Source organism: Arvicola amphibius, chromosome 3 (assembly GCF_903992535.2).
Source record: "Arvicola amphibius chromosome 3, mArvAmp1.2, whole genome shotgun sequence".
NCBI lineage: Eukaryota > Metazoa > Chordata > Mammalia > Rodentia > Cricetidae > Arvicola > Arvicola amphibius.
Window position 1 is genome coordinate 55021228 of NC_052049.1, and position 23955 is coordinate 55045182.

Consider the following 23955-nt stretch of genomic DNA (forward strand, 5'->3'; position numbering starts at 1 on the left):
TTATTTCATTAAAAAGCCAAGATGATCTTGATTCACTGACTTACAGACTCCTGGATAGCTCAGGCATTTCCTGCTCTAGGGAAATGAAGTCACGTGTACCATTGGCACACTCCTTAACAATGTTCCTTACCTTGCTCTTCAGGCTTGCTGGTCAGTGCTGAGAAAGTGAGGTATGTGACATAGCAGCTTATCAGCCCCGACTGCAACAGCCCGGAGTGTGGCTGTCCTGGAACAAGGCACAAAGGCAGGCTTGAAGGCCCAGCAGCAAGACACAGGACATTAAACAGGTTCCCTTCCTCACCAATGAAGCTCCTTAAACTTGTACACCCACCTTTACCAGCGAAAAGAAGAATCTAATGATGTGTTTGTCTCAGAAAAAAAAATTGGGTAAGGATATGCCTACTGATATACTATTATTTTAAAAACACCAACATCTCCATAAATAATGCTTCAAAACCTATAGCTATGCAACACAATACCCAGACCCGTGGAGGTTTTTAATTGTATGTATGTATGTGTGTATGCATGGAAGGATGGATGGATGGATGGATGGATGGATGGATGGATGCAGGCATGCAGGCGCACAAGCGCCATAGCATGTGTGGACGTGGGGAGGTCAGAGGACAACTTGCAGGAGTCGGTTCTCTTCTTCTACCTTGTAGGTTCAGGGATTAAATTCAGGTTCTCAAACTTAGCAGGAAATGTCAAACGCTGAACCATCTCTCAGGCCTCCTCTCCCCCTGAAGTTTGTAACATTAGTTCATAAACCACAAGATCAGAAGAGAATCAGCATCACTGCTTGGCTTAGCACGATAGACAGACAAATTTCACAGACCATGCACAGGTGCAAGAGGATTAGACAATCCACGAAGCACAATCACTTAGCTGTCGAGAAAACAAAACAAAACAACGACAAAATACTCTCGGCTACACTAAGTACAAGGCCTAGCCTAAGCTAAAAAATAAAAGCTATGGGAAGTGGCATTCACTGGAAAAGGAACTTTTAAAGTTACAATATTTAAGTTACAACTTAGTATTGGAATCATTTAGGGTAACTACAGAATCTGAACACATGACCTCTCCTTGCTGAAAATTCCAACCATCTACTAACATGAAAGGATTCAGGCTTCCTTCTGGTTAAAATTCCTTCTTAAATTACTGTTATTCAATTATAATTATCAATAGAAGTACTGTAATAGGCTCTCACAATATTGCTTTTTGGAATAAGACAGCCTTAGAACTAATGCGCTAAGCAAAATAGTTCAAAATGCTCTGCCTGTTTCAGAAGGTAGGACTGAGCCCAAAGAAGCTTTCAGCCAGATTACTGATAGCTTGTTTCAGAAAACTCTTTACTGATCAGTTGCAGATATTGGGAGAATAATCACCTCAATTTCTGTAATGCAGTAGAAAACTTAATACAGATAATATCTTAGTCTTGTTATAATTATTTGCTACTCCTTAGCTGTTTCCTCTTTCCTTGAAGGGGATGAGTCTCAGAAGCCCAGACTGGCCTCAAACACCCCTATGCAGTAAAGGCTGGCTTTAAATTTCTGATCATCTCGCTTCCATCTCTTAAGTACTGTGATTACAGGCATGTGCAAACATGCCTGGCTTTTCAAACCCACAGTGTGGAAAGGTTTAAAGGGGCTATACAGCTACTGTCCGTATTTCATTTTCCTATCCATAAATCTGAATAACATGTGTAGACTAGTCACTTATAGAGACTGGGTACACGTTTGTAACTCTGAAGGCAGTATGGCTTCAACACACAAGGTTAAGGTGTGAGAGGTACTTTATTGATTTCACACCTCCACTTTCTAATGTGCTGTCAACTCTGTCTCCTCTGTGGCTCTGAAACAGCCTGAGCAAGGCCAGGCTCACACAGTTCTGCTCACTTCACTTGAGTAGACTCTGGTCATAAGACAAAACAACCGGGTAAGATTTTCTATTCCAGACTCATGAGCCAGGGTGTCCTCGGTTCATAGTTACCTGCCTAAGACAATCCCAGAAACAATTCCTTTTGGGCCCCATCATTTAAATTTCACCAGGACACAACAAGTCAAATTTAAAACTCTCTTGCTTCACAAAGACTTAGCCCATTCCCAGGGAAAGGCTCCCCATAGTGCACCGTCTATCTTCCGACGTATTGCCTTAAGTTCAGATCTTTCTGGACACAAAGTAAACCTGGCCATCACTTCCAAATAACCATAGAGACTATGAAGACGAGACTTTAACATCCACAGGAGGTTAAAGAATGACTTGGGCTTAAAAAAGGCACCACTGTGTGTGTTCAAAATCACAAAGGAAAAATACATACAGAAAAAAAGAAAACCACACTTACGATTCTGGACACAGGGTGAGATGGCTGCCAGGGAGATCAGCAGGCACAGGCCGCCGTGCGCTCCCAGGAGGATCTTGTTGTCAGTGCAGCCATCCTTCTGTGTGTAAAACACCGCCATCAGAACCAAGCCTCCAACAGCGACAGAATACATGATGAGCGTCGCCAGGGACAGCGAGGCGTACCACAGCTTATTATTGGCAGTGCCTGCATTCCTGTTTCTCCGGGAAGGTGGTAGAGGAGGTAGGAGAGAGAGAGAGATCAAGTCAGTGAAGGCTCCCATTCTCCAGAGATAAAAACATCCCTCAGACACTGACTGACAGGATCAGGCCACATCAGGGAAACAGGAACCACGGATCAGAAGACACCTTCAGCAATGATGACACTCTACCCCAGCTAGAAAGTTCTCACAATTATGCAGACTTGTTGACTCAGGCTTAGAGCTATCTCTAAACATGAGTTTCTTCTCCTGACCCAAGTGTGTTCAACACCTAAAATGAACATCCTCCAGCTTTACCCTGGCGCTCTCCATGCTGAATGCTAGCAGTGCTGGGGAAGGCGGCAGCAGCACTGGGGCATGAAGTGGGACTGGAAACAGCTCCACTCCCAGAAGCCTGGGCAGCCCCAGTTCTTTTCCCCATGTACTGAGAAGGGCCTGTATCAGGACCATTCTCCGAAATACCACGAGGAAATATTACAGTAAATAAAATCAGGGAAAGAGGGGCTGGAGAGATGGCCCGATGGTTAAAAGCACTGACTGCTCTTGCAAAAGTTCTGAGCTCAATTCCCAGCATCCATATCAGGCTCACAATTTCCTGTAGCTCCAGCCCCCGGGAGGCCGAAGCCTCCAGGGGTAGCTGCACTTGCATGCACACACTCCCAGAGAGACAATGCTCACATGGCACAACTTAATAAATCTCTACATCAGGAGAGAAAAGCTGTCCTGGGGCTGGGGAGGTAGCGCATTCAGGAAAAGTGCCTGTCTTACAAGCATGAGACCCTGAGCTCCCTATCTAAAAACTGGGCACAGTGACATTTACTTGTAACAGAGTACTGGGGAGGTGCAAACAGCTCGATTCCTGGTGTTCTCTGGACATCTGCAAGTCCAGTCTACATGGAGAGTACCAGACCAAAGGGTGGACAGCATCTGAAGAAAGATAGCTCACATTGTCCTTTGGCGTCCACATACACATATGTTCACCCCAGAAACATGAATGTGCGCACAAATATGCACACAAAAGAAGGAAAGGCAAGGGAAAGGAAAGAAAGAGGAGAGGAGGTGAGAGGAGGGAAGGGATGGTTTACTGGGATATACCATAAAGAAACTAAGAGAAAAAGTTTTTATAGATATTAATAAAGGTATAAGTAAGATTAGTGGTGACAGAATTCTGTAGAAATTATTCAGAATGAAGAGGAGGGTTTTATAAAAGCTAAGCAAAGAGGACAGAGCAAAGGGAGACTGGATGACTGGCTGTCATCCACCTCATGATTTGGCTGCTCTTGGTGTCAGCATCACACCCCCACAACCTTCAGAGAAGGCAGTTTGCCTAATGTTCCCACAGAGCTGGAAAGGGTTCAAGAAGCACAGCTAAAATGCTTTCACAACAGAAAGGTCACTCTTGCCAGAGACAGAGAAAATAGGAAGGAAGGCTGAGATAATGGCCATCGCAGTCCTGACACTAGGTCGGGCACTCTGATGACCTCAGAGTTACTCCATAAGAAAGACACACAAAGAAAATGAGAGAGAATAAGACACTGGGGGTGGGGGGCAACAAAATATACCGAATGACAAGGAGACAAGGTGAAGTACACACCGAAAGGTGAGCACTGCACTGAAGGGAGGGGCAGGGCCCTGCTTGCTCCTCCTCTGGTCTTTGGGCTGTTAGCATGTGAGGGATTTCCGGTTTCATTGGTTGCCCAGGTTAAGAGTTTGGCCCTAGCCTCTCCAGAATTCCACCTCGGAGGTTGGCCCCATGTGAACCTTGGCAGATCACAATAACTCTGTTCACTTCCCTCCCCTCTAGCCTACGAAAATGGCAACCATAATCTTATTGTTGGGAGAAGAGAGCACAAGGACCACAGGTGATCTCCTCAGATCCACATTTTCACCTCACCACGGGATCCACCCACACTTGAACCCTGGTCAGACCCGGCTCCACCCCCAGTGCAGGAGCACCCCACACCAGGAGCACCCCACACCAGTCTCCTTAGCATGCACCCGGCCCTCTCTAATCTTTGTCTTTTTAAGAATGATTCAGTTACGTTCTTCCCTTCCAGACTCTACTCTCCCAGCATTTCATTTAAACCAAAGCTGTAAGTCTGGAAATGCAGCACAGTGGTGAAGTTCTTGCCTAGCAGGTGCAACGCCCTGGGTAAAAAACAACTTTTAAAAAAGTCTTTATACTAGCCCTCAAAGGCACTATGATCTGGCCCAGGGCCATCTCTGATATCATCTTCCCCACTCTTCCCACGCCACTGGGCCCCAGACACACAGATGTCCCTCTGTTCCTTAAACAAGTCCAGCAAGCTTAAGTCTGAGCAGGGTCCTCCCAAAGGACAGCCTGCTCTCCTGCACCAGTTATGGTGTAGTTTGCACGTATGAGCCCTTTATAGAATTGTGCGGTTCTGCGTTGGGGATCTACCTCTCCATTACAACACTATCAGCTTTGCAGAGCAGGCTGGGCTGTCCCCTGCCTCACTGCTACCTTGTAGAACGGTGCCTGAGAAGTGAGCCACACTCCCTGAGAATGCCCTAAGGAAATAGCACAGTACAGCACCACGGTTAGCAAGGAGGCTGTCACGCTTGCTGCTCCAGCTTCACCTGTGCTCCTGCTGGCATCCTGCCGGAGGCCATCCCAGTCAGTACTGTGACTAATCACCTTTCCATTTCCGTGCCCATCAAAGTGTTGTCTGGACCACAACTGTCCAAAAGATATTGACCATATGAGGAGTAAGAAGCCCCGGGACAGAGACCAGAAGAGTACCACACTGACTGACTGGCAGAGTCTAAGCACACAATAGAAAGAGGGCCCAGGCTCAATGAGAGGCAGGAACAAACTAAACCTAACAAGGGGAATTTAAAATCTCCAATGCTTTTAACATCAGCTCTCATTAGCAACGCCTGACTATACTAGCTAACTTCTGTTATTTCATCAGTTATTTGTATGGAGGGGCATGTGGGCAGGTGGCACGCATGTACCGTGGCACATGTGTGGAAGTCAGACGGTGATTTATGGACGTTCTCTCCTTCTAACACATGGGCTCAGATGTTTAGTGCCACCAACTGAACCATCTGGCCAGCACCTGTATCTTCCATTAGTTCAACTGTAATATAGAGCTGACCTTTCAAATTGGGAATGTGACCTAGACAGTAAAACATAAAACAAACCATAACTATTAAGCATCCAATCCAACCAACCACAACATTTTATAGTACAGAAATTGGTGTCGGAGATGCCAACGAACATTCCTCAAAGTGACATTCCAGAATGGGAGAGGGAGCAGAAGATCTGTGTTTACTGGTTTGCAGATCCATGGCATGTCTACCTTGTAGTTTTGGGGGTCTTCTCTTTTGATAGATTTATAAAGGAAATAAAAGAGAAAGAAAACAGTGGCATCTAGTAAGCTGTTCCCATAAAACCAGCAATCACATTTTCTGGGTTAGCCCTGAATCAAGTCTATTCAAATCAAAGAAAAACAGAAATAAAGAGGGGCATAAAAGTTAAAAGAAAGAAAACAATTCTAGTGAGCTCCCCAGCTTACTATTACTTTTAGGCTGACAGTCAACTGCAGGTGTGCTGTCAAAGGTTTTGTTGGCATTCTAGCCTCAAAGCAACATTACTGTCTGCAACGGTCTTTATATTTTTAAGATTTGATTTTGTGTAAGTATACAACTGTATAAATATATTCCATATGTGTGCGGTGTCCAAGGGGTCTAAACGTGATGTAGGGTTCCCTGAAGCTGGAGGTGCAGGTGTTACCAGCAGCTGCAAGCTGCCCTGAATGGGTACTGAAACTGAACGTGGCAGGGGGTGGGGGTGGGGGGGTGAGTGGTGTCTTTGTAAGTGCAGTGAGTGCTCTTAAGTGCTGAACCACCATCTCTCTACTGAGTAATTTCTAGAAAGTTTCAAAGTGACCAAACTCTTCCAAAGGGCCCATTAAACTTTGGCATTACTAATCAGCCCCAGAAGAACCGGCCCATGGATCAGTTAAAGCACTCAAGGAGAGGCAGAAGCACAAACGTGCCCAGGGGAACGTGCTGTGTGACATACAAGTCAGGACTCGGTGTCCAAGACACTAATATCTCAGCATAAAGCACGCATGTGTAATAGATCTGCAGAACTTTAGAGGAAAGCTTGCTTCTGTCCATAGAAAGACGGTATATGTAGCACTGTCAGTTAAGACGCATTTCTACCTGGTTATGGGTACTTCTGCACAAAGAACAGAGGGCCAAACAAAACCCCTTGGCTGATCTTTAAGAAAACACTACTGCCTCAAAGCGTGACCTAGAAGATGTGATAGCACAAATCACTAAATTTTAAAAGTGATTCAAAATGTGGACAGCATGCAATAACTAACTCTTACAAGGGTACAAGTCAACTGAAATATGTAATGGAAGAAGTAAGACTTTATAAAATATCAAAATGTACCAGAGATACTTCTGTGTGACCAATCACTATGCTGTAAACATTTAATATGTATTTTCATATGTGTATGTATGTGTGCACACGCGTGTATGTCTGTGTGTGCCTCTAGGAAGGAGGAGTCCGATCCCCTGGAGCTGGAGTTACAGGCAGTTGTGAGCTGCCTGATATGGGTGCTGGGAACCAAGCTTGGATCCTCCAGAGGAGCAGCCAGTGCTCTTAACAACTGAGCCATCTCTCCAGCCCCGACATCTGACGTCTGGTCCTACTGGGCTGTGCTAACCTACTAGCCACTAAGTAGCACAATGGCTGGCACTGCACTGTCTTCACTGATGTGCCTCACTGCCATGTCATTTCATCATCAAGTTTAGGAAACAAAAGCAGAGCAATGTCCAAGCTGAAGACTATGTTCAAGACAGAAAGTACTGAGAAAGTCTGGACAGTGTGCTTTGTCTTATTCAACGTAAAAATAAAATGCACACTCATGTGGCACTGTTGTTATTTGTTGTTGTTGTTCTGTCAAAATTCAGTATTAAAAAGTGATGCCTACAAAAATCTGTAAGAGAGCAGCCATAGTTCATACACTCCTAGGATCCTGGTACTCAGGAGGCAGAGGCAGGAGGATCATGAATTCACAACCAGCCTGAGTTATAGAGGCAGACAGACATAAATAAAGCAATAGCTTTATTGAGTATAAAAGAGAATTATTTTATAAGCAAAGACGTTAGCTCAGTGGTGAACACCTGCCCAGAGTTGATCGCCAACAACACCAAGACAGACACCAAGTCAGAGCCATGGAGCACCCTGTTCTGAACCCCAGCATCAACGTGGCCTCAGTACAAGGACAGGACCCGTGTCTGACTGCCACTTCCTCCGTGTAGCCCAACAAGAAAGAAAGCTATTAATAGGATTTCCCCCGTGGCCTGGGATGCGAACTGTTTTCAAGGTACAGGCACTAAAGAGTCTATCATTTTGCAGGCAAGACAGCTTCCTACAGCAGGACAGCAAGTTTTCCCGACAAGGGGATGTTGTGTGTCTTGGAAAGTGGAGACAACAATTTTTTTTTTTTATAAAAAAAAGAGAATGAGTCCATCTCATTCTTCACAGAAGAATCTCAGGCTCCAAAGGATTTGTGGCTTTTTCTGCTTCTTAACCTTGTAAGACTGGGGTCCTAGATGTAGCATATCCAAGTTACAGATGCACATGTTCCACACAGCTAGACAATCATGATCCACACAGCCAGTCACAAAAGGCACAAGCAAGATGGGAAGGCAGAGAGGATAGAGAACAGTGTCAGAGAAGAGAAAATGGAGAGATCCAAATGGACTGGAACCCAGAGTAACCCTTTCTCAGCTGTGGCAGTTTGACTCCATGAGGGAGAGCGTCCCACAAAAAGCACATACCAGTTCTTGTTCCATTTATGTGCAAACTCGACAATCAGGAGGAGCTGAATGCCAATGAATAAGAAGCTCCCCGCAGTTCCCACGTAGCGCCAGGCTGCAAAAGAGCATGGCCCAAAGGGCAGAGAGGTGAGCACTGAATGCATTGAACTCTAAAGAAAACAAACTTTTGATTCATGGTCATTATACCTCTGATACATTTCATTCCCACACAACCATACAAGGTCGACACTAATCTCATACTCACTTGTTAAGCAGGAGATAAAAGATGTGAGTTGGTAAGATGGTGTCTTTGACAGAATCTAGAATCACTAGAGAAATGGGCCTCTAGATGCACCTGCAGGGGTTTATCTATGTTAACTGAGACTGGAGGATCCATCTTATTGTCAGAACCATTCCTTGGGCAGAGGAGTCTGACTGTGTAAACTGGGAAGCGACCTGAGCACAGGAGCAGGCATTTGCTGCTTTTCTTCCCTGCTTGTGACCAGCTACTTCAGACACTGCCTTGATCCCTACTCTGAACCACACTCTTGAATGTGTCCTTTCTCCTTTAAGTTGCTTTTGTCTGGGTATTTCATCACAGCCACAGAAAGCGTAGTAACAAGGCATAAAGGGCATGGCTGAGACTTAGACATCAGTCTGGCCCTGGAGCACCCAGCTGAACCTCATGTTGAACTGACAGCTGTCTCAATAAATGCAGGAGTTCACAAAGTCCACAGTGGTCCCTAATTCACAAGCAAAAGGAAATATGGCTAGAAAGATCAAGAGTTGAAACCTTATAGGGCAGTGAGTCTTGACTATTCAGTATGGAAATGAGGGGACAAGGGCTCGGGTCTTTCGGGCTCTGCTCTAAAGTGACTATGATGTCGGATGAACCGTGCCATGTGGGTTGCAGACTGTCTATAAAAAGACTGAGCTAGAGCTGGCCTGAGGACTTTAGGTCACCTCTCACTCTAGATTTCTATCTCCAATATGCTAAAATATACACAAAAGGTTTCTCTGTGGAGAATAAAAACTAGTTAACAGCGTTATAGCTAGAAGGAAGACTTGGACACACCATTCTAAAATATATGAACTGACACATCCCTAAAGATGGAGCTGAACCCTAATATCTAGGGCATCTAAGGAAGTATGGCTGGTGCCTATGAACTGCCATCTCCATTAGAAAAGTGAATCGATTTGGGTTGAATGAAGTGTTTAATCCACTTTAATTCCTACCTGATCCTTTCCTAGGAAGAGGCTCTGTTTCAGCTATGATTAGTGCCTTCATATTAAATACAAATAAGGAGTATAACTCAAGGTTGCATAACTCCACATACACTGTGCCTAGAAGGAGCCTGGAGGATGCCTTCCTTGCCCAGTTCTCACAGCTAACGACTGTTTCATGCTGCCAGCTCTATGGGGTACCTGGCGAGAGGAGGGTCCCCTCACGGCAGAGGCATGATCTGATGTGCCACATCTGTTTGCAAGCAGACCTGCTTTACTCTCCAGGCCGATAAGTTCATCATTCCAATTCCTTAGCAGAGGAACAGGGGACAGGGTGTGGAGGCAGGTAAAGCTGCCGTTAAAACGCTCCCACATGCTGCTGGAGCCAAAGCCAGGGTACCGCACTCGCTAGACAGGCACGCTACCGCTGAACTAAATCCCTAACACCTCGACAGTCTTTAACCCAGAAAACAATCAGTAGTTCACAATATAAGACACTGGACCACACTTTTGAAGAATTTTACAGGTGTAAAAACAGAATAACCAGGTGCCCGGAATAGCCATGCGTACCGTTCAGGAAGGTGTCCTGATCCGGAATGAAGAATGCCCCTGAGCACATGGCCCCCAGCAGCAGAAGCTTAAAGAACCAGAAGCTGGGAAGAGAAAAACAGGAAATATATTTAAATGATATTCAAAGTTGGACAAAAGACCTCTCTGACTGTAGCACGCCAGCCACGCTGCTGCCCTTGGCAGTGATGAAGTGACTGCAGAATGCCCTCTCCCATAATTAGGCACACTTGGCACGGCTCTGATTGTACAAAACACCACTTCAGGGCAGGGTGGAAATGACCTGAAATGGCCCCGGTAGAAACAATACTCTCTGTGCACACTGAATTTCTTATCACGCACCAGGCACTACAAACAGCACCACTGCTCTTGGGCTATCAGAGTCATACAACCCATCTTTGTTCTCCAGATCAGTCAGTGCTGTGAGCAGAGGGGTCCTGAACACCCCTGGGAGGACAGAAGACTCACCCGTTGTGGATATAGGCCCGGCAACCTTTGCTGTTGTTGACCTTTAAGGTCAGCAAGCAAAACACAAAGAAGAAGCAAGCCATTCCAAAGCAGACTCGATACACTGCAGAATATCCCACCAGGTTTTCGCAGGTGTCACCAGCTTTAATGCCTTTACAGAAATCTTCAAAAAAAGGAATCTGAGGGAGAAGGAGATACAAAAGTTGCCTGTTAGAACTGGGCTAGAGAGGTGTGTCTGTGACTGTCCAGCCTTAAGTCAAAAACCAAAAATAGCTATGTGCACAACAAAACCGAAACTGAACACAAAACTACATACCCTCTAAAGACTTTAAAGCTAGAGAGCGGGCTCGGCGGTGAGGAGCATTGGCTGCTCTTCCAAAGGACCACAGTTCAATCCTCAGCACCTCTATGGTGGCTCACAGGCTCTGTAACCCCCTTCCAGGAGAACTGATGCTTTCTTCTGACCTCTAGCAGCACCAGGCACACTCATACAGGCAAAACACCCTTACACATAAAATCAAAGACATTTCTAAAGTATAAAGACTTGTTCTTAATTTTATTAAACCCCTTTTCAAAAACACAATCCCAATAACAGTACTGTTCAATCTTTAGGGACTCCAGTGATTTTCATTATCAGAATTTCCATTGCATTTATAGGGTATAGGTGGGTACTTCTTGAAATACACACTATATAACATATATATTATGAGGTGAGAAACTGCCTACAGTCACTCCGAGTGTCCCTCCTTCCTGCAGAAGAGTCAACAACTTAGTTGGTGGTGAACTTTTACTCACCTACAAATAGAAATGTGTGCACACACATTTATACAACACACATATACACATACACACACCTATACACACTCATGTAGTACTATACACATTATGTATACAATTTTTTTTAAGATTTAGAGCTGTGGACTTGGCGTAATTGGTAGAGTACTCATCTAGTATACATGAAGCCCTGGGCTCAACCCGAGGTGTAACATAAAAACTAGGTAAGGTACAGCTATAATGCCAGCAATCAGGAGGTATATCCCTCCAGTCCCAGAAAGGGAGGGTGGGAGGGAGGAAGGAAGGGAGGGAGGGAGGGAGGAAGAGAGGGAGGAAGGGAGGGAGGGAGGGAGAGAGGGAGAGAGAGGGAGAGAGGGAGAGAGAGGGAGAGAGAGAGAGAGAGAGAGAGAGAGAGAGAGAGAGAGAGAGAGAGAGAGCGCAGAGAGGAAGAATCTTTCTTGAATGTGCTGCTGTCTGAATGGAAGGAAAGCATAGCCACAAAAGTTCAAGCAGAAAGACAAAGACAGCACACATTTGATTTTCTTCACAAACATAACTCGAGGCCCTGGAGAGCATCCGCCTGAGCCGTCCCAAAGAGAACCCTTTACTATTTCGGAGTAGAGATGAAAAGTGAGCACAAAGACATGGGAGGCACCCAACGGAGGACACGAGGAAGCCATGTGAGCGTCTGCTGCAGGATCTTATCTATTTATTTTTAGCTGGACTGTAGTATGAATGAGCATCTAGGTTAGAATGATGTGACGGTGAATCTTGACCATCGACTGCATCAGGCTGAGAAACTCCTAGGCGAGCGGAGGAGCACACTGGGTGGGTGGGTGTGGCCCTCCAGTGACCGTCTGCTCATGAGAACGATGTGTGACTGGGAGGAGCTGAAGAGTAGGACATGGAGCATAACTGGAGAAAGGCAGCAACTGGGCAATATCTCAGGCTATATCTTGTTTATTTATCTTTGAGAATTTCATACATTTTAATCATATTCTCTCCATTTCTCTAACTCCTCCCAGATCCTTACCTCCTTCTCTTACCCAATCAATTACCTGTTATCTCTTTCCCCCAAACAAACAAAAAACATCAAGTCCAATTTGTGTTGCCAGTTATTCCAGAACTGAGCCTGCCTTGGAGTGTGGTTGATACACTCAGTGTTACTCCATTGAAGAAAACTGATTTTTCTGTCTCCCAACAACTATCAGTTGCAAACAGCCTCTTGGCTAGATGTGGGACTTTGTCCCCACTTGCCCGTCTCCGTGCTGGAGTTCTGCTTGTGTTAAGTTTCTGCGTCAGTCTGCAAGTTCATACTGGGCACCAGTCTCCCTGCTCGTTTCCTTGGGGTCGTCCACCACCTCTGGCCCTTTACAATCTTTCCAGCTCCTTTCCTGGGCTATATCATGCCCTGGCTTCTTTCTGTGTGTTCCTTTTTCCTACTTTCTGTGCCATGCACCACCACAAATTCCCACAACAGGCCCAGAAATGCTGAGTTAAGGGACCACAAATCCTCAGAAACCATGAGCCAAAATAATTAATTTCTCCTGTAAGTTGGATCTTTTAGTACGCAGTTGAATAACAAAAAGTTCATCAATATAAATGGGGCCCAGAAACAAAATGACTTTCAGAGTTCCAACTTGCCCCAAAGAAAGTCACTCTATATGAATAGTATTGGTGACAATGAATATTGCTTTAAACAGTAAAAATTATATTTACAAAGAAGAAACTTGACAACCTCACTTATTAGACTATTTCATTTATATATACTTTTTTAAAAACTATGTTTATGTGTGTTGGTGTTTTGCTTGCATGTGTATCTGTATGTCATATGAATGCAGTGCATGCAGAAGGGGCATCAGAAACCATGAAACTGGGTATCAGCTGCCATGGGTCCCAGGAACTGACCCCATCTCTGCATGAGCAACCAAGCTCTTAACCACTGAGCCATTGCTCCAGCCTGTAGACTGACCTGCCCAGCACACCCACTGTGGTCTGCCTTTGTTTCCTCTTCCTCTCCCTTCCTTTTTTTTCATCTTTTTTTTCTAAAGATAGGATCTCACCACGCAGCCCGGGGTAACCTTGGACTAACAACAACCCACTTGCCTCCCAAGTGCCGGCTTACAAAACTTGACTTTTTTTTCTTTGAGCACACAACCTCCTGGACCCCCAAACACACCATTATACATGCACACTGGCATGTTCCAACTACACCGGTCCATCCTTCACCTTTACTCCCACCCCTTTCCTTCCTTTTGTTCTCCCCCGGAACACTGGCAGGTAAGACTTCTGCTACCGTTCCCAATAAAGCCATCCTCTGTTCACCCCAGTCCAGCTCTGCTGTGGCCACAGCCCGAGGCGCATCCAAGGGTGAGTGTGTGGCACTGCAAATGTGATCCAAGCTAGAAGTGGGCAAACAGCCCCTGCTCCACATCCTAACCAAGCCTCCTTTATGCTCTGTGGGTGACTTAGCACATTTAGCCCTCAGTAAGTGCTGAGTATTTTTAGGCAATAACCTCCAAGCTGAACAAACCAACACAATTTTAACAAGAGGAATTTGCTCTGATTAAATATTTGCTGTTCCAAACTCTATTCCAGTTTTGGGAAAAGAAAACATGCATCACACACAGAATTCATACTCGAGGGTGTTACCTCTTAAGTCTGCTCTGGGCATCTGAGGACATCACACACTGAGTCTATGTTGTTCTGTGCCAGCCTCTGGGAACAAGGACTTTCTCCAGCCCCATAGAGAAATCAAACTCAAAGCCAAAACCGTCAAGTAAAAATAAATAGTTTGCAGGGAATTACAAACCTGACTCTGCTGCTCGCTTGGGCAAGTCTTGCCTCCTTCACTCCCAATTTCCCTAACTTTAAAATGAAATAATCTCATAGTGCTGCTCAGAACACTCCTCTGGCTAATCCCTGAAGGGCTAACTACAGTCCCTTGCCCACAGCAGTCATTACACTTGGGCACTAACACATAAAGGAGCTTTCTGGAGAGGGAATCAGACATACTGCAAGGATCGCTGGTGGGTACGTCTGATCTAAACGAGGTAGGGTGAGCATCTTGGAACTCTATTTTACTGCAGAGCCACACCAATGACAATGACAGCCGGATTCTGTAAGAACTGAGTTCCAGCAAGGCACAATGGCATCCACTCCAGTCCTAGTATTTAAGAGGCTGATGCAGGAGTAACACAGGTTAGAAGCCAGGCTGGGACACACGTACAAAGCTTAGGGCTAGGCTGAGCTTCAAGGGAAGACCCTATCTCAAAACACGAGGGCTAGAGATGGAGACCATTGGTAGGACGCTTAACAAGCGTGTGTAAGGCCCTGGAATTGATCTGCAGAACTTAACAAAATAAACAAAGTTCCAAAAACATAAACAGAACTCTCAGACCTGGTCACCTCCTAAACAAAGTCCATCTGGGAAATATGTCCAAGGCAGGAGCAGAAGTAACAGCCTCAGGCGAAGGAGATGGCAGCAGCAGCACCAATTACCCGGCCTGCAAAGGTGAGAGGCCAGCAATGGCCTTACCATCTTCAAGTTCGGGTAAGTTCATATCAAACATTACGGCAAGAGGAGCTGAGAAGACGGCTCAATTGCTAAAGTGCTCACTGTGGTAACTTGAGTACCCAAGTTTGGACCCCCAGCACACATGTAAAAGCCAGGTACTGAGAAACCCGTCTTTAATCCCATCACTGAGGAGGCAGAATGGGGGAATCCCTGAGCTTTGCTGGACAGGCAGTCTGGATGATTCACTGAGTTGATGGGTCAGTGAGAGATCCAATAGGAAACCAAATGAGGACACCCAACAGCAACCCCTGGCCTCCATAAGTACACACAAGCACAGGCACCAGCACAATGAACATGTACACACATGGTAAACACACACACACACAGCTACAGAACGGTCTATTGATCTTATCGACTAGGGTTCCAGAAGATACAAACTTAGGAAAAAATAGATTCTTTGGGAGGGCTCTCACAGAAACAGAAGGGAAGGTGGTAGTCACATGGCTCAGAAACAGTATGACGTCAGACAAGAAAATGTGATATTAGCAAAGCAAATTAGTCTTACATTTGATTCTACCAAATTTCTGGAGTTTCCAATTAAATCATACTGCTGACACAGCTCTGGGCATCTCGGCATGAGTGATAAGTTAACTCACAGAAGCAAAAGAACAATATCTAAGAATTCCTCATCAGCTCTCACTTGAGAAGAATGTTCGTGGGGGTGGGGGGGTCTCCCTACTCCCTTAGATTTTCTGAAGAAATTCTGAGAGCAGTATTAGGCTGTCACCAGCCAGGGTGCAAGAGCTGTGAGACAGGAACACTGAGCCAGTCTCCACCCTGTCCTGGACAAAGTGAACACCAGGGTTCTTTCCTTGGTATGGTAGCATCCTCAGCCCTTCAAGGAACCTAAAAGTATTTAAAAACAGCAACACCAACTAGGGCTTGCCTCTCTTTGGGTTAGTCATCTAGCCATATTTGTGTGTGCGTGTGTGTGTGTGTGTGTACACGTGCGCGCGTGCTATCCTTATTAAAAGCTAAAAGTGGGGGGGATTAACAATCCATGGTCTGATTTTACCTGATGCTACCACCTCTCAAACCTGTTCAGAGACCAAATGCACATAGGCAGACTGACAGTACAGTCCACACCCGTCCTCTGTTTGTGGCTAGTGTGGCCACACAGCCAGACAACAGCTCTAGCTGAAGAGCTAAATAAAAACAAGCTTCAGTCTCAATCAGAAAACTCACAGAAGACTAAGCAGGGCTGGAGGAGGGGCTCTGCCAGACACAGAATGGAGTCAGCGAAATTCACCCTCCATTGGCAGAGAATTCCGTTAAAATGAAGGTAGACTACACGAGGCTGAACCACGTGCGTCACAACTCTGAAGGAGAAGCAGGAGTGACTCCCAGTGAAGAACAGTGAGGGCAGGGCCATGAAAGAGGCTGTCCTGATGGACGCAGGGCCCTGGGGGGAGACTTCCCAGTTTTGCAGCTGACAGGCAATCCCAGAAGTGAATCACAGCAACAGTGGGGCAGCAAGTCATACTGACGGCTCGTCCTGCAGGCGCCTGTATCAAGAGGAAGTGGGGGTGGACAGTCCCACAAGGGGGCTCCAGAAAGACAGCTGGAATAGAGACAAGGGGCATGTTGGTACAAGCCTGGAATTCTAGCACTGGGAAGTAGACAGGAGAGATAAGTTTAAGACCAGCTTGGTCTGCATAGCATGTTCCAGGCTAGGCAAAAAAGGGGTGAGGATTTTGGGGGTAGTCAGTATACACATGGTGAAGGAGGCAATCTATGGGTGTTGGTAAAGGAGCAGAGGAAGGTCAGTCCTAAGCCCAGAGAAAGGAACACTTAGGGAGTACTAAGGGCCTTGGAGACAAAGCTCTCTGAGCTAACCAAATCAGCTAAGATACTCTTAAATGTGTGAAACATTGTAACAGATACAACTGTATGCATGGTCGTTTTCTGGGGAAATTTGAAACTCAGTCAAATTGGTTGGTACAGGTGCTCTTTATCCCTTACTACACACGACATGACACGACACGACATGTAATACAGACAGGATTTGATCATTCACTCTTCCTCACCTACTATGTGTGAGTATTTTTCAGGTCACCGGGATATAAGCATCAAATAAAACAGGTGTAAGATCCCCCACTCCAAGGCTAGGGTGTAGCTAGCCCAGCCAGTAGGCTACTTGCCCGGCATAAAGAGCCTTAGGTTTGATCCCACTGCCGTAGAATCAATTGAAATCCAGGCTAAGAAGGAGCTAACCTTCTTGAGAATGGCTGTGCAGGTAGCCATGGCAATATACATACATTGACCATGAGTGTATTTTATGTATACTTCAAGGATTTTCATCTATTAATTTGAATTATTTATGATGGGGGGGGGTTGAGACAGGGTTTCTCTGTGTAACAGCCCTAGCTGTCCTGGAACTAGTTCTTATAGACCAGGCTGGCCTCGAACTCACAGACTCACAGAGATCTGCCTGCCTCTGCCTCCCAAGTGCTAGGATTAAAGGCGTGTGCCACCATCACCTGGTTATTTATGATTTTTTTAAACCTTGGTAGGACATGAGAATCAACTGTCTTCTGTAAGACAGGACACCAAGATACTAAGCAACTAGTAATTCTGAAAGCCCGGATGACTTGCTTCTCAAACCCCTTCCTGAGACCCATGCACAGTGGACATTCAGTGGTGGTTCCAGCATCTCTCTCTCTTACATCAGATTGGGATGCCCACATCCTCATTTTTCCACAGCTCACTACTCCTTCATCCCTAAGGTGTTTAAAATGGATGCATACAAATAAATCATTTTCCCTGTAAATTATTTCCATTTATTCCACGATTCCATATAGAATAAAAGACATGAATTATGCTTGCCTGAATGGCAACTTACCTGAACTTAACCAAGCTGTGGTTGGCTGAGCATAAAGTTTAGGCCACTGAAGTTTGTCCCTCAGAGAAAAAGGGACCGACTGTGACCTACATGGGGCCACTCAGGGTCTAAAACAGGAGCCAGAGAAACTACAGCCCATCGGTCAGAGCCAGCCAGTCTCCCATTTACGTAAATAAAGTTTTACTAGAAGGGGCCATGCTTATTTGTTGGTATTGTTTGGGCCACTCTTGTACTACAGTGGAAGCCCAGAGCCTACAGACTTCACTAGCTGACTTTAGGGGAAGAGACTGCTCACTAATACTGAACATAAACTGCTTAAGTTTGCATTTATATTTCAAAAGCCAAGTGGCAACTGTGACAACTCCCTCCACTTGTCAGAAGCCAATGGAGCGGGAGCTGAGAGGGGCACAGCACAGCTTCTGGCCACGGCCTTTCCCCTTAGGCCCTCACAGGATCTGCTTCAAACAGAAGCTGGCCTTAGTCAATCAAATGGTAGAACCTTCTGCAAGTTGTTTTTTAGCCAACAAAGAGGATGTGTGCTTATTTTTTGATGGACAGGTGAACTGGGTAGAGATGCCCAGTGTATAGAAGCAGCATTAGCAGAAACCTCACATCTGTTCCATGTGTTCCAGAACCACAGCCTCTACAACCAAAAGTAAATCACACTGAGGGGCGCCTTCAGACTGGTGTGCTGACTGCAGACAGCTGTTTCCCTGAACTGCACCCCTTGAGGTCCTGGTTTCCCCAGCCAGAGGGAGCAAGTAGCCTAAGGTCCCCTTCTGAGTCTCTCCAGATATGCCCATGAGGAGTTCAGTGGAGTGTACATGCTTCCACAACTGTGCACATCCTCATGCCTCCGCCTATCAAGTGCTGAGATTACAGACGTGCACCACAAAAGCCAGCTACCAAACTACTGCTGTCCCCTACATGAGGTTCAGTGCTCTGCAACAACCATATGTTGGTTATACTTTATCCCCAGTGCAATCTTTTTGATACCTACACTTACATGAATGGGCAAATCAACAAAAGCAGCAGCAGATTTGAGAAGTTTTTCAACAGTGCAATCAGAAACTGGGCATCATGGTGCTTGTTCATAACCCATACTCTCCAGAGGTTAAGGGACAGAAGAATCACTTGAGTTCAAAGGTAACCTGGGCTACAAGCAAGTTCCAGGCTAGCCTGTTCTACACTACAAAACAAAATAAACACCCTCTCTCCTCGCTTTCTGTGTGTGTGTGTGTGTGTGTGTGTGTGTGTGTGTGTGTGTGTATATACATAATATATGTATATGTATATATATACACACACACAGAATGTACTGGGTAGCTGGTGGTGCGTGCCTGTGGCAGGGCAGAAAGGTCCCCGTTCTTGTACACCTGAGCTACTACAAATCACATTCTGCTGTTCTGTGCACAGTTAGGCCCTGTTTCAAAGTTCCACACTCCAAAAAGAATGTACTGAGATTACAGTTTACCCAAAGTAATATCCCTTTTATTATACTTTGTGAAGAACATCAGAAGAGCATCAAAATTAGACTACATTTGCTCACTTTATTTGCAGGTACAGCAGTGCACACCTGTAATGCCAGTAAATCCCAGAATGTAGAAGGGAGAGACAAAAGGGAGGGAGTTCAAGGTTATCTTCCACTAGGTAGGGAGTTTGAGGCCAGAATGAGCTACATGAAATCCTGTCTTGAAAAACAGAAACAAAAACAATGGATTCCTAAAACTATGGGCAAATCAGCTGAGTAATATAACACAATTCCTATGATATAATAATATCATAGGATATAATATTATATAATAATAATATAATAGGATATTATTATATTGATATATTAATATATTAATGAGATAATAATAGTAACACATTGTAATGAACAGCCAGCATCACTACTTGGAGCTGTATAAAATGAGAATCACTTGAGTTGAGTATAGTGGTACATTCCTAAAAGCCCACCATTTGGGAAGCTAAGACAAGTTTAAGGACAGCCTAGGACAATTAGAGAGACCCTACCTTAAAAGAGAGAAGAGGAGGCTAGTTACAACTTATTTGGTAGAGTAATTATTCAGCATGTACAAGGCCCTGGGTTCAATCCCCAGAACCAATAAACAAGCAAGCAAATAAACAAACAAAATAAGGATTGCTTGAACAAAAGTACCAGCACCACAACAGCAGATCTGATAACCAAGAAGGCCACTGAGTGACAGCTGGTGGCATAAAGGGATAATTCATATCCTAAGCAGCATAGAGTAAGGCAGTGCTGCATAATTTAAAGATATCAATTATTTATTTCTGGAATTTTCCATGTAATATTTTCAGATGTTAGTTGACCCCAGATAATCAATGCCACAGAAACAACACCAGGGTTGGGGTGTTGTTGTGCTCACAGCATTTATATGCTTATTCCCGTTCCATCAACCTGCAGCTGCTTCATTCTAGTTCATTTTGCGATGTGGTGTTTGCTCCTTCAGGCTCCATCTTTATAGCAAACGATGGTGCTCATCCTAACTGTAAGCACTTCTCTGGTCTCTTTATCTGCAAGTGCTTTGATGGCCACAGGGAAAGGACTAAGACAAAAGTCACATTCTCATGTCATCATTCTCTCCCTCTTATGGCCAGGGCGACCTTAAAAAGGGTCCAGCTAACATCCGGTGCCTCCAGGAGTTCTGAGTAAGGGATCTGACAGTCAAGGACAATGACAGTTGCCTATTGCTTTATGGCTCTTGGCAAGCTCGTGGTTACTAGACAAGAGTCAATCTCAGTTCTTGAGTCTGAATCTAACAAAAGCGTCTCAGCACAGTACAAAGGGCGGCCTCCTCAAGTACAGAACAATTTTCCAGCACCACTCACTGTGTGGAGGACGGACCCAGCAGAGAGGAGCCAAAGTTGTGACTTGCAGGGACTATTTGCTTCTGGTTTAGATGACCTCAGACCAAAGATGACATTGCTTTCAAACCTGTGTCCCTCAGACACTGACTGAGAAAGGATGGGACCCAGGAAAATATAAGAGGTGGAGCCTCACTGCCAGCTCCCCTAACCCTCAATCCAGTGAAACTATGATCTACATGAATTGTGTTCACCGCAATTCTACCCAATTGACCCATAAGGCACACTGACATGGAATTCAATTGATGTTCAGGAAGAAAATTTTTGAAAGCCATTTCATTTCAGTTGGGTTAAAATAATAAACTTGAAAATTCTCCAGATTCAAAGAACTGCACTAGCAGGATTTCTCTTTATTTGATATTATTCTCTCCCTCCCTCCCCCCCTCTCTCTCATACACAAACACACACACACACACACACACACAATTAACAATAATAAAGATTTAAAAACCTAACAGGCAGTTTCTGATAATGGAGAGCTCTGCCTGGGGTTTTGACTCAAACAACCCCAGAGCCTGGATTCCAGCACTCTGAACACTCAACCAATAGAAACCACACTCACAATTAGAGCCAGACATTTGTGCTTTAGCATGAACTCCTGCCATTCTGAGCCAGGCAAACCACATGGTGTCTTGCAAAGTGAAGTATTCTTCACCAGTGCTGTTTGCTTGCTTTAAAAAGACAGGCACAGGAGCACACCCCGAGGGCAGGGTCCACTTTCCGAGCAGCACCAAATGAGCACTTCTTTTGTGGCTACTCCACTTCAGACCAACAGCCCTTCTCTGAGCCCTTTTGGCTGTAGGCAGGGAAGGAGGCAGCTGGGAAGGTGACCTTTCCAGAAGGTCACCAGATACTTCTTCCTGCCACTGTGTCCAGAGAACACCCAGGAGTTAAGGAAAGCTCTGCTTACTAAATGGATGTCACCTCCTAGATAGGCTACTTCTCCCTGTCCCTGTATCCAGAGTGTTTAGGAGACATGAGAAGCAAGACTTGCTTTAGGCTAGGACTGCTGTTTTTGTGAGTTTTGCAGGTTATCTGGCCAACAAGCAAACCTAGTTATAAGAGCAAGAAATCACTGGCCAAGCACCCAGGGACCCTGAATTTCAGTCTCTGCTGTAACTAGTGTGTTCAGCCTTGGACAAGACATTTCACTTCATGGGCCATGTCATCTGTCAGACAACTAGATGTGTAAAACAATCCCTTAGGTTTCTTCCATTTTCCAATCTCCTTTATTCTTCTACCAACTGATTCAAACTATACCCTTTAAAAAGCAACCCTGCTTTTTCTGTATAACACTAAACAGGCCCCTGTTTACCATCACCTATTATAGATGTGAGCTGCATTCTATTTTTGTTCATTTCTTTAATTAGATGCTTTAGCTGCAGATCTTAGTTCTTAGGATCACAGAGACTAGCCCAGGAAGGCCAGCCATATACAACATGACAATCATGTCATCATAGTCCTCTTAGTTCTTCGTGCTGATGACAGGAAAGGAAGCAGCTTATCTGCCAATCTGCAGTCTTAAGTATATTACACGGCATTGTCAACTCTAAGAACCACCAAAGTAGTGCAACATGTCATACAAACTAACTAGACAATTAGATGCTGTACTTAGGAAGCCTCTTCAAAACCCAAGCAATGGAGCCTCTGCGGCTGACAGTTAAGGCCATGGGTGATTCCAATGGGGAACTAAAGTAGCAAGGGTGTCCTCACCCGTGGGATCAATTATCTGGAGAAGGAAGGCTGAGAGCAAAAGTCCAGTGTGGCCAACTCATTTGTGACTGAGTAGAACACACAGCACAAACAAGTATTTCCATGGCCTGTCCATGATCAGTACTGACTGTGGTCAGTACTGGACAAAGGGAAGAGAAGGAAGAGGCTAAGAACATCCCCAGTTCTGTTCTGAGCGAAGGTACCTCTACCCTCAATTCTTCATAGAAGATAGCCAGAGGCACAGATGAATGAGCTGCCCCAGGGGAACCACAGTGGTCAGGGTAGCTTCAAGACACCAGCAAAGAGATCCTAACACCACAGACACACCAGGATGGGAAACAGAAAGGCTAATAATAAGGTTGGCAAGGGTACAAGAAACATGAACCTTTACACTTCACTTACTATGAATGCTTCTCATGATGGTGGGGATGCTAATGGTGTAATTACTTTGGAAAACAGTACGGCAGCTCCTCGAAGATTAAGCAAGGTATTTTCATCTAGTACAGAAATTCTACTGTATATACCCAGAAAATAATTATTCACACAAACATGGTGACATTATCATTAAGAGTCAAAAAGTACAAATAACATAAGTGTTCATCAACCGAGGAATTGACAAATAAAATATGGAGTATTCATAAAGTAGAATACTATTCAGCCAACGTACTGACATATGCTACAACATACCTTTAAAAACATGCTAAGTGAAAAACACCAGACACAAAATAGTACAAGTATGTATTAGTCCATTAGCTATTATTATAATAAAATACCTAAGACAAGGTAATTAGTTTAAAGAAAACAGAATTTTGTTTAGCTCATGGTTCATGAGGTATCCATTTTGACACTTACGACTCTATCAGAAACACAATGCTATTCCAAGAGTTGCTAATACTTGTTATGAACTCTGAGATACAAGCATAGTCCAGGGTTGGGGTCTCCCTACAGCATGACAGCTTCTCTCAAGGGAGACAACAAGGGAACTTCCCAACCAAATAAAAGCTAATCTATACACCTGGCCAAATTTTCCAGGCATTTGTCTATACTTCTGAACTGTATGAATGTGGCCCTGGCCAGGAGTCAGAGCAGGCAGAGCCACCATCAGCCTAAGTGCTTTCACCAAAGCCAGGGGAAGAGGACAAGACACTGCTTTATGATGTCAATGGAGCCATGAGCAGAAGCCCCTCTCATCCAGAAGAAAAAGAATAGCAGACTTGTGGCCTGCTGGGGTGTGTCACAGCTTCCCACCCTGCACTCTTGCTCTTAGGAGGGCCCTGTCAGGGTCACAAGGCCTGTGGTGTGTGGGCTAAGAACAGTAGGTTCTTTCAGGTTTCAGAATGCTGCCTGTGTATCTTCTCGAGAAGGAACTTGGAAGAGATGCTAAGGCAGCTTTGCCCTACTTTTGCACGAGGGAAACCCCTCTTCCCATGAGACCACTGGCTCAGAAAAGGGTCTCCTGTATGTTGAGTCACAATGTGGTTTCTGCCTTCTTGAAGCATTTTTTCCTGTGTCAGAATACAGGAGCCATTTTAAGCAAG

The 23955-nt window shown here is 45.0% G+C and overlaps 1 protein-coding gene across 1 annotated transcript in view; it reads right to left on the reverse strand.

Moving 5' to 3' along the window:
- The window catches only part of Serinc5 (serine incorporator 5), a 94088-nt gene that overhangs the window by 22377 nt on the left and 47756 nt on the right, over positions 1-23955 (reverse strand). Inside the window, exons 3-7 of the mRNA XM_038323473.1 lie at positions 10623-10801; positions 10158-10240; positions 8385-8478; positions 2342-2553; positions 131-226 (exon numbers count right to left, since the gene is read on the reverse strand). Coding sequence (XP_038179401.1) covers positions 131-226; positions 2342-2553; positions 8385-8478; positions 10158-10240; positions 10623-10801 — 664 coding nt within the window. The remainder of the gene's footprint in view (positions 1-130; positions 227-2341; positions 2554-8384; positions 8479-10157; positions 10241-10622; positions 10802-23955) is intronic.